The sequence below is a fragment of the Pteropus vampyrus genome, unplaced genomic scaffold (genome assembly GCF_000151845.1).
Source record: "Pteropus vampyrus isolate Shadow unplaced genomic scaffold, Pvam_2.0 Scaffold435, whole genome shotgun sequence".
NCBI lineage: Eukaryota > Metazoa > Chordata > Mammalia > Chiroptera > Pteropodidae > Pteropus > Pteropus vampyrus.
Window position 1 is genome coordinate 1,258,074 of NW_011889216.1, and position 14,082 is coordinate 1,272,155.

The window sequence follows — 14,082 nt, forward strand, 5'->3', positions numbered from 1 at the left end:
AGTTGTTCAGGTGCCAGTGGCAGATTTATTCCTCCTGGGGATTTGGAGGCAGAAGGTTATTAGAGTCTGATGCCATCAAATATTTAAACCATCTAACTCCCTCTGTTCATATTCTCAAAGCAGCCCTCACCTCATAAATTGGCTTCCTGTGCACATTTTCCTATAGAAGAAGAATCTGCCGGACATGGCAACGTGAGCATTCTGGCCCTATTTGCTGTTCCATTTCTTGTAGTATATTAATACAATGGTTCTTTGGCTCAGATAGCAGGATAGGAGCTGAGTTAATATGATTTACTTTCTAATCCCCCAAAATATAAGCTCTCTCTTAGAACTGTTAAGTCAAGTTTATGAGCTTGGAACATGATGAATTTACCCAGGCAAATGTCACCTCTGAGGCCACTTGGCAACTGGCCAGCCAGCCTGTCCTGATAATATTTCTGTCCCTTCAAATATATTTCCTTCAGGCTCCTTACTTTCTAGCCACATTCATCTCAACCAGCTGTCTCTATTCCTCATTCTGTCTTTTTCTCTATGACTGTTTCTCTAATTTTCTCTCTCTCTTCCTACCTCACCACCTAACCTTCCTTTATCCTTTCCTTTTTTCTTTCTGTTTTTCACCTTAATTAACCATGGAGTTGAATAATGAAACATACCAGAACTATGCGCCAAGCACTATGCTGAGCCATATATTAAAATCATATTCTGACCTCATGGTAACTCTGAAAAGTGTTTTCATTCCTATTTTACAAAGGAGGAAGTAGAGGCTTATAAAGGCTATGTTGTGTTTGATAATCTAAAGATTTCCTCTACTTAATTTTCAAAGTCAGTAAGTTAGATGTTTTATGTTTCCCTTATCTTGGAAAAATACTGTTTAAACATTCGTTTATAACCTCCATCTTATTTTTGCCTGTGAGTCTCTTGACCTAGAAAAGAATTCACCTTGGATATATTTCTTTCTTAGGCTAGAGAGTGGGAGATGGAGTGAAAGAATAAAGAGACAAATTGGAGATGTCCCTTGGAGCAGTAGGGCTTCCCATTGCTCTTTGCTCCCTCTCTGTTCTCTTTCAGGGCTTGGCCCTGAGTTCTCTGGAACAATCTTAATCTTCTACATGGAGGAGGAAACTTTACCTGCCCAGCCAGGCTTAATGTACTTTCTGCATCTGTGCAAAAGGAAGGGACCAAATTTTCACCTTCTAGATTCATAACTTTCAGTAATTTGAAGATGGAGGTTGTAGTAAAGTTGAATCTGCTCCACGGAAGACAATTTTTTTGTTATCTAGTGTTCTCTCCATTATCCTGGAGATAGTGAGATAGAAATAAAGAGAAATATCCCTTTCATTCTACCTCAGATGGGGTCTGGGAGGAGTAGAAGAAAAAAAGAGGAGTTTCTGGATGGGTTCCAGGCCCCTCTCCCCACTCTTACCCTAGAGAATAAGTCTGCTTGTCTCCTGGAGACTCAAATCGCTGGATCTTGGTTATAGGCTGAAGAAGTAGGCAGAGGGCCCTGGGCCAAGGATCAGATCGCCATAAGAGAGAGGTCCCAGGTCTAGTTAAAAATGGAAGATATGGACTCTGATAGGTTCAGCACCACGGACAGAAACAAGCCCGAAGCTGGCCCGCGGGCTGATAGTTCAGCACCACGGCCAGAAAACTTACCAAGCCCCCCTCACACTCCTCATCCTCACCCCAATCCACTCCCCGTGCTCACTATTTTAGGGAAATCTAACCTAGCCTTCGGCTGAATGGCCCTAGCACTTAAGATCTCAATAAACCATGGCTTAGTTTCTTTCTAAGACACTTCTGAATTTCTTCATGAGGTGTCTATTCTGCAGCCTCCTAGTAGAGTGGAGTCTGCCTTGGAGCAACTCTTATTAAGATCAGGCTGATTTGCATATATCCGCATAAACTGGGACTACACCGTTCTGTTTTTGTTATAAATGAATTGTTCAGAGGAAGAAAGAGAAGGCTTATTTCACCTCTTTTCTTCTTTCTTCCATTCTTATGGTCTCAATCTCGCGATTTCCCCCAGGTGCCTGCAGGTGTGTGTGGCGGGAGAAGGTAGAAACCAGACTACTGACAGCCAGCGGTTTCTTCAGATATTTCCTCCATAGGTTTGGTTCCGAACCATTCTTGCGAAGCTCATAGGGAGTCTGCATTTTATTTTAGCACATAGGATCAGAACCTCTGCACTGAAATCCCTGGTGCTCAGATAAGATGCTATAGCTGGCGCCTTAGAGACTGCAAAGGGGATGAGACCTGGTTTTGGAGAGGGAGGTGAGGGGTAGTGGAGTGAAGACTCGTTTTGAAATGAAAGGAGTCCTGGGTCTCTAAGCAGCTTCTAAAAATACCATCTCCCAGCGCTGGGAGGAGGGGGAGGGGAAAAAGCGAGCGTGAGGAGAATGAAGATGGGAAGAAGGTGGGAGGTGTAAGAGACCTTTTCAGGTAGATCTGATTTCAGAAGCCCCTGTCAGTATCCAAAGACTGGCCAAATGCCACATCTCCTTCTGCTTCCTCAGCAAGCTTCAGCCCAACCCCCAGCTTCTCCTGATGATCTTTCTTCTACAGGCAAAGGATTTCAATTCCTCCCAGCCACTCTTATTGCTATTGTCCAGCAAATATATCTATGAGCAAGCAAGTGTGCTTGTACACACACACACACACACACACACACGCACGCACACACAGAAATGGCACATGAAAGCAGCTTGTAAATAGCCAGTGCTCTACAATGCCAGAAAATTTCATTGCCCTCAGTGCTTTCAAGGAGGTATGGACTGTGGCAGAGACAGGGCGATTGGCCAGGTATCCTCAGCACGGAGAGTGGTGCCCAGTAAGTGTTGTTTGGAGGGGTGAGGAATACATATATATTCGAAATGTGTAGACACTCAGGTCAGACAGGTAACAGGTAACAGGGCTCACATTTATTCTCAAGACTTCTCCAGCTACTATCGCCTCCAAAGGGAGAGGGGTTGGGTCCCCCAAGAAAAGAGCTCTGAAAAGCCACGAGGTAGGTGGAGCTTTCTCCGTTCAAGTTCAGCCCAGTTGGTGGCGCTCAGTAGCTGCCTCCCTCGTCCTGGAGGGCCCCAACCCTTCCTACACTACCGCCTTAAACCCTCAGCCTGCACATAATGACCTTCACCAGATAGAGGTCGCGTTCCACGTTTCCTTGCGGCTTCTTCAGAGCTGGTTGAACTCTGCGAGGATTGTTCCGGCAGCTGCGCTCCTCGCCAGGCCCCTGAGGTGGGCGGAGAGGGATTATCAAAAGGGGAGAACTCCGGGCTCTGAGCAGACTGGGGAAAGGGGTGGTTGTAGAGAGTGCTGCCTGTGTCCTGGCAGCTAGAGCAAGAATCTGAGACATCGATCGTTAAAGCAAAATTTACCACCATCCCGGCATCCACATGGTTTCCCAGCTGCTGTATTGCTGGTAGGGTGGTACTCTTTCCCACTTTGCTCTCCTTTCTTGAGCAGCTCCCGGGATCGGGCTTGGCCCCTTCATCCTGCCGCTGTGTGTGTGTGCGTGTGTGTGTGTGTGTGTGTGTGTGTGCGCGCGCGCGCGCGCGTGTGTGAGGACACGGAGAGAAGGGGGCGGGATTGAGCCCTGAGAAACCAGGAGCCGCAGACACTGGAAGAAGCCAAGGGCTGGAAAATAAAGGAGCTCCCCAGACCTTGGAGTCAAGACATCAAAACCCCCGGCAAGTTCTGGGAGCAAGGGAGCTTCCAGATTAACTCAGAGGCTGCAAGTGTCGTTGCCTTCCCCAAGGTTTGCCCCTCCTTAAGCCACGCCCACACTGTCTACTTCTCAGCAATGAGGGACTAAGGTTTAGCGCTCTGGACCACCAATGCCAGTTCACTCCCCTCCCCAGGAGTCCAGCCAGCGCTCAGCGCTGCCCCACCCCCACCCCTGTTCGGAGATTGGCGGGACCCCTTCCTCTCCCCCTCCAGTTTGCTGTTCCGCCCCTGGCCCATGAAACTCCACCTCTTCTCCACCCTCTGCTGGCGGAGATTGGTGGAGCTCCAGCAGCGATGCCTAGTGATTGGTCCCCATGGATGATGGTAACCGGTGAGATCCCGCCCCCAGTCGGAGCTGGAGTCTGGGGGCACTGCTCAACTGTGCTGGGGCTGGCGCGGCTTGAGCCGCCGCCGCACTGACAGCTCGGTCTGCGGACCATGGAGACCGGTGCCGGCCCACATCCGCAGCGCCTGTTCGTTTGCCTGATGCCACTCTGTCTCTCTTTGCTTTTGGGGCCAGGGAAGCCCGGGACCGCGGAGGAAGGTGAGGAGACTGGTGGCTGTTCTTGGAGCCTGGGATGCCAAAAGATAGGGGGCTGAAGCGCTGGGGGACTGGGAAGGAGTCCTATGGAGAGACTGGAGTCTGTATTGAGGTTTGAAGCAAGCGGGCAGCGGGAAGCAAAGAATTGGAGAGACAGGGAAAAAGGGAATTGAGCTCGGGGGGCTGGAGACCGGAAAGCCTGGGAAAGAAAGAGACCGAGAACTGTGGGAGCCAGAGGCGGCGATCCAGGGGCCGGTGAGAAGGACGGGCTGGGCGATTGGAGGTTGGAGGTATGGGGGCTGGAGAAGACGAGAGCAGAGGGGACAGAGAGGTGCGGAGGTGAGATCGGAGCCCGAACAGCGGTGGCTTGGGGACCACTGTGCGGCCAATAGGAGGTGGAATGCTGGGGGCGGGGTGGGGGGAGCGGGGTTAGGGAGTGGGGGCTGGGTCCAGGAGCTGCCTGATGTGCTTGCTGATCCAGGATCTGTCCGCAGTGCTGGATTTGGAACGTAGACTACCCGGAGCGGTCTGCTTTGCCGGGTTTGAGGCTACCCGCAGTACCTACCAGAGCCTCGAATCTTGCCTCTGATTCTGAATTTGGGGAACCTGTACGTTCAGTTGAATCCAGAGGCGTCATACCCAGGTGCAGAATCCCGAGGAGCTGGAATTTGACGTTTCGAAGGCAGGGTTGGTCAGGATGCTGGATTTCTGAAGCTTTCCGATATGCAATTTCAATATGCCCGTCAGTTATACTGAAGTCAGAACTCTGCTGGCGGTCCTACCCACTGTCACTGATGCCTTTGGGGCCAATCATGTTAGAAGCCCTCTCTTTGGAACCCCATCCCCTTGCTTAAGCTCCAGATGAGTTAAGTAATCTTTCAAGATTTGGGGATGACCTGGGCCCCTGTCTCTGAGCTGCTGCTGTGCTGTCCAAACCTGTGCTTCTCTGGGACTGATACTGAGAGCAGAATTCAGACTACTGGGCTGATGCCTCCTGGGGAAAGAAAATGACTCCAAGCCTCCTCGGTGCAGGAGAGATCACGGTTTTAATACATATAAAAGGACCACTGACATTCTTTCAAAGGCAGTCGAGGTGACAGCCTCTGGGAAGGGGGCTGGCTGAGGAGATGAGAGATTTTGATTTCCCCTGCTACCGGGCTGGTCTCTCCACTTCATTTTCCCCAGAGGCCTTGGTAGTCAAAGTAAAAAGGTTCAAGTTTCCTCCATCTTTGGTGACTCTAGACCTCAGAGGAGCCCCTGAATCTGAGTGGATTCTGAGATACATACAGGAATCCTCTGATACACTCACTTTCTCCCTCTTCTTGGCACTTAGTTATAATTTAGGAAACCTAGGAAAGCCGGGGGGGGGAGGGGTTCGCTGACAACCCCCCCCCATTTTAGAGTCATCCTTAGAGTACTTGTCATGGACTCTGTGACAGGCTGAATAATGACTCCCCCCACCCCAATATGTCCACATCCTAATCCCTACAACCTGTGAATGTTATCCTAAACGGCAAAAGCCTTTTCGGATATGATTAAGGATCTTGAGATGGAGAGATCATCCTGGATTATTTGGATGGGCCCAATATAATTGCAATGGTCCCTATAAATGGGATGTAGAAGGAGTCAGAATCAGAGGAGAAGGCGATGTGATGACAGAAACAGAGATTGGAGTGATGGGCTTTGAAGATGGAGGAGAGGGTCACAAGTCAAGGAATCCCGGTGGCGGCTAGAAGCTGAAGAAGTTCAGGAAATGAATTCTCCCCTCTGAACCTCCATAAAGAACTGATCTTGCTGACACTCCGACTTTAGACCAGTGAAACTAACTTCCAACTTCTGACCTCCAGAACTGTAAGAGAATGAATTGTTGTTTTCAGCCACTAAATTGTGGTAATTTGTTACTGCAGCCACAAGAAACTAATACAGGCTCCTACCCTAAATATATGTCTACCCCTCTCTGGACTTAAGCTACTCACACCCCCTTCTGGAAATGTATGAAGCAGAAAAAGCTTGTCTGTGTCCTTTGTCACATTTGTCATCCCTTAGCAAATTCACTGAATTCATTAAAGGGTTCACCTTCCTGGCTTCTGACATCTCTGTTTTCTCCTTTTCCTAGTCATTCTCCTGGATTCTAAAGCCTCCCAGGCTGAGCTGGGTTGGACTGCACTGCCGAGTAATGGGGTAAGTGCAAACCTCTCTCTCTGTCTCGGGGATCCCGTGGTCTTCCTGACTCTGGTCTATTTGCTCCCCATGGTTACATCAGATCAAAATGCTCCCTGGAACATTGTGGATGGCAGCAGCCCTGGCTTTAAGCCAGAGTCACCTCTTAGAAAATGTTGAATCTTCAGTCAGTCAAAAATAATAAATAAACAAACAAACAAACAAACAAATAAATGAAAAGCAAGGAGAAAACTGGCTGTGTCTAGGAACAGAAATGTGGCCTCTGGATGTAGCCAAAGCTGGACAGTGCCTTGCACACAGTAGATCGATCCTCCAAGCAGTGTTGCTGACTGATAGATTGTCAGAACAAGCAAGTCTTGGAATCCTAAAAGAGGCTTGGAAACAGGGTTGGGGTGGGGAGATGCAGCAGTGTGGCAGTAGCTTGGTGTCATGGAAAGGGCACTGGGTGGAGAGCTAGGAGACTCCAGGCATCATTCCTACCTCTTCTAATCACCCGCGTGCGTATCTAGTCAAGTCGCTCTCCCTCTGGAGCCTCAATTTCCCTTCTATAAAAATTAAGAATTGGACTTGGTTGTCTTCATTGTTTCTCCTGGGTTTGCATCTTATAATTTCAGGGGTGTGTGTGTCGAGTAGTGTGGGGCGGCGGGGTAGGAGGGAAAGAAGAAGGCTAAATGATGGGACAGGAGGGTTTCAGCCTGGGTCACCGAGAGGGCTCGACTTACTGGGGGCGCCTTGGCTCCAAACTGCCCACATCTTTGTTCTCCTCCTCAGTGGGAGGAGATCAGCGGCGTGGACGAGCACGACCGTCCCATCCGTACATACCAGGTGTGCAACGTGCTGGAACCCAACCAGGACAACTGGTTGCAGACCGGCTGGATCAGCCGCGGCCGCGGACAGCGCATCTTCGTGGAGCTGCAGTTCACACTGCGTGACTGCAGCAGCATCCCCGGCGCCGCGGGCACCTGCAAGGAGACTTTCAACGTCTACTACCTGGAAACCGAGACCGACCTGGGCCACGGGCGTCCCAGCCCCGGCGGCAGCCGGCCCCGCAAGATCGACACTATCGCAGCGGACGAAAGCTTCACTCAGGGCGACCTGGGCGAACGCAAGATGAAGCTGAACACGGAGGTGCGCGAGATAGGTCCGCTCAGCCGACAGGGTTTCCACCTGGCCTTCCAGGATGTGGGCGCATGCGTGGCGCTGGTCTCTGTGCGCGTCTACTACAAGCAGTGCCGCGCCACAGTGCGGGGCCTGGCGGCATTCCCAGCCACCGCGGCTGAGAGCGCCTTCTCCACGCTGGTGGAGGTGACCGGAACATGTGTGGCGCACTCAGAAGGGGAGCCCGGCAGCCCCCCGCGCATGCACTGCGGCGCCGATGGCGAGTGGTTGGTGCCCGTGGGCCGCTGCAGCTGCAGTGCGGGATTCCAGGAACGCGGTGACATCTGTGAAGGTATCCAGCGAACTAGGGTGTGTGGTACGGGAGCGTAACCCGCGCCTGTGGCAATTGGAAGAGAGAGTGCCCTAGATGAAAGAGGCTGGAGGGGCGTGGAGACTGGAGTCCTGAGTCATGAGCTTTTGCGGAGCTGCCAGTGGGTGAAGTTACTAGGCCAATGAATGAAGTTACTAGGAGGCGAATTTGACCCCATGCAAGGGGCATTAGGGGCCTGTATTTCAGGCATTATGATAAGCACCTCACACAGGTCTTTTCATTTATTCAGGGCAATAAAGTCATCATCTATATTTCGCAAATGAGGAAAGAGGCTCAGAGAGAGTAACACCTCACTTGCAAAGTTAGGAAATGGGGAACCAGGATTTGAATCCAGGTTTGCCTAACTCTCAAGTTCTACTACACCATGGTGCGCCCCCCATGCGTAAGGAAGATTTCTACAGCAGCCTAACTCTACTAGCTATTGGCTAGTGAGTTGGTTACATTTTAGGGAGTGAGCTCACTGTCACTGACAATATGCAAGTCAGAGGCTGGCAGGGAGATTCTTGAATTCGAGAGAAATTGGGAGTTTGCAATAGATGACTACTAATATCTCACCTAACTCTCTCAACTAGAGTCACTGTACCCCCTGGGGGAGACCCTCCATGTTGGGGTTTCTGTGGGTTCTCAGGTCTGTGGAGGCACCAGGAACAGACCTCTCCTTCTCTTCCTTATCTGTGGGAAGAGAGTATGGATGGGTGCACTTAATGGAGAAAGAGCAAGTGATGCTTTTTCTAAGCCATGTTCTCTTCTGGGTGGTAGGTCGACAGAAATGAATCAAGCATAGTCTCACCTTTTAAGCTCACAGTCTAGATGGAGAGATGTAAAAATTTTCAAATCACAAGACGGTGATATATGCTCTAACAGAGGGATTAATACAGTGGTAGGAAGATAGAGGGGGAAGTGATGAAAAGTTCTTTGTTCATTCATTCATTCAGTATGAATTGAGAACATCTGCATATATTGAGGGTTTATGATATGTATCTAGATGAATGTCACCATCTCGTCCATGGGGGAACTTATGGCTTAGTAAGGGATTTGGAGGAATGAACCTCCCTGAGCTCTCCAAGTAGGGTAAGGATCCACCTCTGTTCTCCAGCACCTGTTGCAATCTTTATTTCTGCACTCACCCCATGGTATGCAGTGTTCCACTGCTGGTCTAGTAACTTTTGAGCTCAGGCAATGGGTCTCAGCGGCCCCAGTATCCATAATAGAATATGGTATATGGTAGGTGACCAGTGGAAATGTATCAGGTGAATGAGTGGTTATGATAGGGTGTGGTATGTTATCAACAGAATGCTGAGGAAGCCTGAAGAAAGCAGAACCCAGTTCTAAGGGTGGAGAGAGATGGCAAGAAAGCCTTTCTTCTAGGCAGCGGAGAGCATTCTAAGAGACCGTGTGCAGAAGCATGGAGACAGGAGAAAATGTAGCATGGTAGGGGCTAGGCAAATCAGCATGACTGCAGCAGAGAGCATTTGGGGGTGTGAGGGGTGATGGCACTGGAGAGGGCCAAGGGCAAATCATGAAGGGCCTTGAACATTGGGATAAAAAAGAGTTTATGCTTTAGACCAATGGTATCCAATCTCTTTGGCACTAGGGACCAGTGCTCCTATGAGAATCTAATGCCTGATGATCTGAGGTGGAGCTGAGGTGGTGATGCTAGCACTGGGGAGCGGATGCAAATACAGATGAAGCTTCACACACTTGCCCACCACGCACCTTTTGCTGGGTGACCCAGTTCCTAACAGGCCATGGACCGGTACCAGTCTGCGGCCTGGGGGTTTGGAGGTCCTGCTTTAGACCACTTGGGAGGATATGAATTACAAAGGAAGGATTGGAGAAGGAAAAATTAGATGCCAGAAGATGAAGAAGGAGGATGATAGAATAGCCCAGGAGAAAGAGCATAAGGTCTGAACTAAGGCAGAGGTAGAGATCATTGAGAGTTGAGGATGACTGTGAAATGAGATAGCATTCACAGCACTTGATGACCATGTGATACAGGAGGAGAAAGGAATCTTTTTGACTCCTATGCTTCTGGAGGATTGAATGGACAAAGGGTCATTCTCTGGCGGTAGAGAACACGGGACATGGATAGATATATCGAATTTATGGAGTCTATAGTGCTTTCAAGTGGCGGTAGCTAGAAAGTGGGTCTGGAGCTCAGCAGCAGAAAGAGATGCTACCTGAAGCTGTGGGTGTGGTTGGGACAGACCAGGGGGAATGTGTAGGGTAAGAAGCAAGAGGGCCAATGATGAAGACTCACAGAACAGCAGTATTTAAGGGGAAGTAAAAGGAACAGAGCCCATAAAAAAAGGCAGCGGTCAGAGTTTGGAGGAGATTGAGGAGAGTGTGATTTCATGGCAGTTAAGGGAGGTGGAGGCATCTGAGAGGGAATGGCCTACAGTGTTGGGGAGCGGTCAGGTAAGGCAAGGATTGGACAATGTCTGCTCAGTGGCCCTGGTGAGAGCTATTTTAGTTGAGTCATAGAGAGACCAGCTGCAATAGGTTGAAGGATGAAGGAAGGTGAAGAGCTAGAGTTGGAGAAATGCAAACAGTTCTCTAGAAGCTGGATTTGAAAGGGGAGAGGGTGTGGTATCTTGAGGAGGACACTGGGTAGGATGGAAGAGGGTTTTTACTGTAGATGGGACAGCCTTGCTTATGAGGGAAGGAGCCAGTGGGGTACCAAGTGGAGGGTGGGGGGAGCTGTCTGCCTCCGGGGGAAGAAATAGTTTATGACTGATGTTAGAATTGCTGACGCATGCTGCTAATAAAAAGCAAGCCGTGTTTTAGTCAGTTTTATTGTTTTTAGATACTGTACAGACAGTGCCCTACTGCCTACACCCTAAATGAGCTGCTTTTACTGATCCACTCCCTTGTTCTGTCACTGGGAAGAGCCAGTAGAGAAGAAGCAGTGTAAGAGTCCTGATGTTAGGTGACTGATGGGATGTAGGCTGGGAAGCAGTGAAGGGGCAGGATTCAGAGTGAAGGAGGAGGGGCTGGTTTTCAACAGGAGGCCGTTCATACCCTCCACTAGGCCTGGAAAGAAAGAGAGGGAAAATGGGTGTGGATGGAGGTGTTTGTGGGTTTGATGGCCAGATGTTGAAGGAATTACCAACTGATGGCCTCTCTTCTTCCTATAAGTGGGAAGGAGGGCATCTGTACCAGTGAATAGTAGGATCCTAGTCTGTTTTCTTCACTGCTGTATCTCCATAGCCTAGAAGAGTACCTGGCTTGTAGATGATAAAATAAAATTGTTGAATGAATGGGTCAGCAGCTGGAGGAGGAGGTTTGGATCTATACTCTGGGTAATCACACACATACACACAAACACACAAACACACACACACACACACACACACACTCTCACACACATACCCTCAGGAACCTAATCCCACTCCGGAGCTGCACTGAACTCTCTCTCCTTAGGTGGAGACAAAGGCCATTTCCAATGGCTTCAGAGCCGCTTTGGGGAGTAGGGAGCTGGAGATGATGCCAGGGAAAGCTTCACAGGGAAATTTTATTTTGAAATGGAGTTTGAAGAAGCATAGGAGTTTGCCAGGAGAGAAGGGGTGTAAGACAATATAGGACAAGACCCAGAGGTGTAATGGGAAGAGTTCAGTGTGGCATGGGTGGGGTGATGGCAGTGAGAAGCTGTTGGAGGGTTTTAAGAAGGGAAGTGGAATGGTCAGATTTGTATTTAGGAAGCGAAGGCCTTCCAAGTGCCTTCTGCAGCTAAGTGCAGGCCCCTCTCTAAAGGTGGATGGATATTGAGGGGGTGGAGCAAAGATGTTTTCTCTACTTTTTGTTTCTCTCTTTAATGATCCTGATTCTTGTTCCCCCTCTCCCAGCCACTAGAGGAATTATTAAAAGACTTGGGGGAAAAATCAGGACATATGACCTGTGTCTTCAAATCTCTGTAAGGCTGCCTACAGAAATTGAGGCAGAGAGACCCTAGCAGATATGTCCTCTAAGGCTCCATAGGGCACCATGAGACCCTGTAATAGGATGGCACAAGGGGGATTACAGACAGGGAGGCTGATTGGAGCTCAACATAAGGAAACACTTTCTAAGGTTGTTGAGCAGAGACAGCCTTAGAAGAGGGTGGGCTCCTCATTATAAAATATATGAGCAAAGACTGTGGCTACTGCTAGGAAAGCTGCTGGAGGAGTGGGCCAGCTGAGAATGAGATGACCTCTGAAATTCAAACTTTGACCTTGAAGAAGAGAGGGAGGGGCTGGCAGTCAGGAGTTGCTTCCTGAGTCTGCCATTCAACACAAACTTCTAAACAGAGCCTCTCAAAATAGATATAACCAATGCTGTCTCTGATGGGACCACCCATCTCTGGGACACAGATGCCCACATACACACAGAGAAAGGGAGCCTCCAGCATTCTTTCCCTATAGCTGTGAGACGCTACAAACAGATCGCCTTTATTTGAAAGTGGGGCCAGCCAGGTGGGAGGGCAGAAGTGGGCAGGCCATAATTGTTATTACATTTGACTGAGGGTTTCTTGAGGCCAGAGAGGCACAGGAAGTGGCAGCGCTAATGCTGGAATCTGGGCCTTCTGAGTCCCAGCCAGGTCACTGCTGCCCACGAGACCACACACAATGTTAGTGGGTGCTGTGCACTGTTCTGTGGCAGAGACTTCCAAAGGCTCCTGAGGACCTGCCTAAAGCTGGGTTTCCCAGGATTCTAGGCAAGATGGACCCTCCCAAGCCTAAGCCTTCCAGATGATGGAAACCCTCGGCCCTTCCCCTCTTTTCCCAGGCAAGCTCAAAGTCCTTCCTGAGGGCTAGTCTGCATCCCTTCCTTTGTATTATGCCCTTTTGGGGCTGGAGAGCAGACAGCTTTCTATAATCAGCTAAATTACAGGGGAAGGATAGAGAAGTCCTGGTGGGGCTAGGGAGCAAGGTGAGAGGGGCCAGGAGCCACTGCCTCTTTCCTTAGCTCAGCTGGTGAGAAATTTTTTAAAGTGGGTGTGTAGCAGTTTCCACTTTAGGCTTGTGATGGAGGGACGGTAATTAGTTCCATTAGTGTGTAAATGTCATCTGTACTTGGTTAAGCAGTTTACAGGTCTTATCTCAGTTAATTCTCCAACAACCTATTTGAGGTAGGCATTCTACACAAGGCTCAGAGAGGTCAACCACCTTTTCCAAGGCCACACAGCAAATAAGTGGTATAACAGCTGTAAGCCCAGGTGGTTCAGTTATAAAAGCCTGTGCTCTCAACAACCCACGTTCTGAGTGAGCTGAGAGAAGCAAAGTGACTGAGGAGGTGTCAAGACTAGAACCAGGGAACTTTCACTGTTCTCTCTCTACTCTCTCCTACCTGGCTGGTCCCACTTTCAAACTGGGACCAACTGTGTGAGCTGAGGATTGATGACCCATTAACCTCGAATAGTGGTGGGAGGATGAGCTGGCAATAATGTGTGTGCGTCAGAGTGTTTGTCTCTGTGTAACTGGGAGTGGGTGTCTGTCCCTAGGTAACTCTCTTCTGTCGTCACATCAAGACTCATTTTGGCTCATTTTCTTCCAGTGGGCACTGGGGCTCTGCAACCAGTCTGCTGGGTCAGAATCCTACCATTTACTAGCTGTAGGATATTGGGCAAGTTACCAACCTCTCTGAGCCTTAGTGTCCTCATTTTTTAAGCGGGAATAAAGCACATACCTCACAGGTTGTCGTGAGGATTAAATGGATTACTAGAAGTAAAACTCTCCAGTGTTTTGGCACACATTAAGTGCTTACTCAGGGTTAGGGAGTATGGGGTTGTTCAGTCAGGAGCTGCCACCCCATAGGGCAGTGCTGTAGTAACTGAGATCCCCCTCCTTTTACCCACCACAATTAGAGGAGATAACCCCTACCCCAATGAGGACTGGTAAGAAAGTGGGCGAGAGAGAAGCTGTGGAGAATACCCTTCCTTCTCACACGGCTCCTCCTCACAGCCTGTCCCCCAGGGTTTTACAAGGTGTCCTCTAGGCGGCTCCTCTGCTCACCCTGCCCAGAGCACAGTCTGGCCCTGGAAAACGCCTCCACGTTCTGCGTGTGCCAGGACAGCTATGCGCGCTCGCCCACTGACCCGCCCTGGGCCTCCTGCACCCGTGAGTTGCCCTCCCAACCGCATTACGGAGGGTGGATGGGTGGGTGG

The 14,082-nt window shown here is 49.8% G+C and overlaps 1 protein-coding gene across 1 annotated transcript in view; it reads left to right on the plus strand.

Moving 5' to 3' along the window:
* Nucleotides 1-4,167: 4,167 nt before the first annotated feature.
* EPHA10 (EPH receptor A10) overlaps nucleotides 4,168-14,082 on the plus strand; it is a 45,500-nt gene continuing 35,585 nt past the window's right edge. The window contains exons 1-4 of the mRNA XM_023523984.1: nucleotides 4,168-4,273; nucleotides 6,387-6,451; nucleotides 7,223-7,901; nucleotides 13,880-14,035. Of these exons, the coding sequence (XP_023379752.1) occupies nucleotides 4,168-4,273; nucleotides 6,387-6,451; nucleotides 7,223-7,901; nucleotides 13,880-14,035 (1,006 nt within the window). The remainder of the gene's footprint in view (nucleotides 4,274-6,386; nucleotides 6,452-7,222; nucleotides 7,902-13,879; nucleotides 14,036-14,082) is intronic.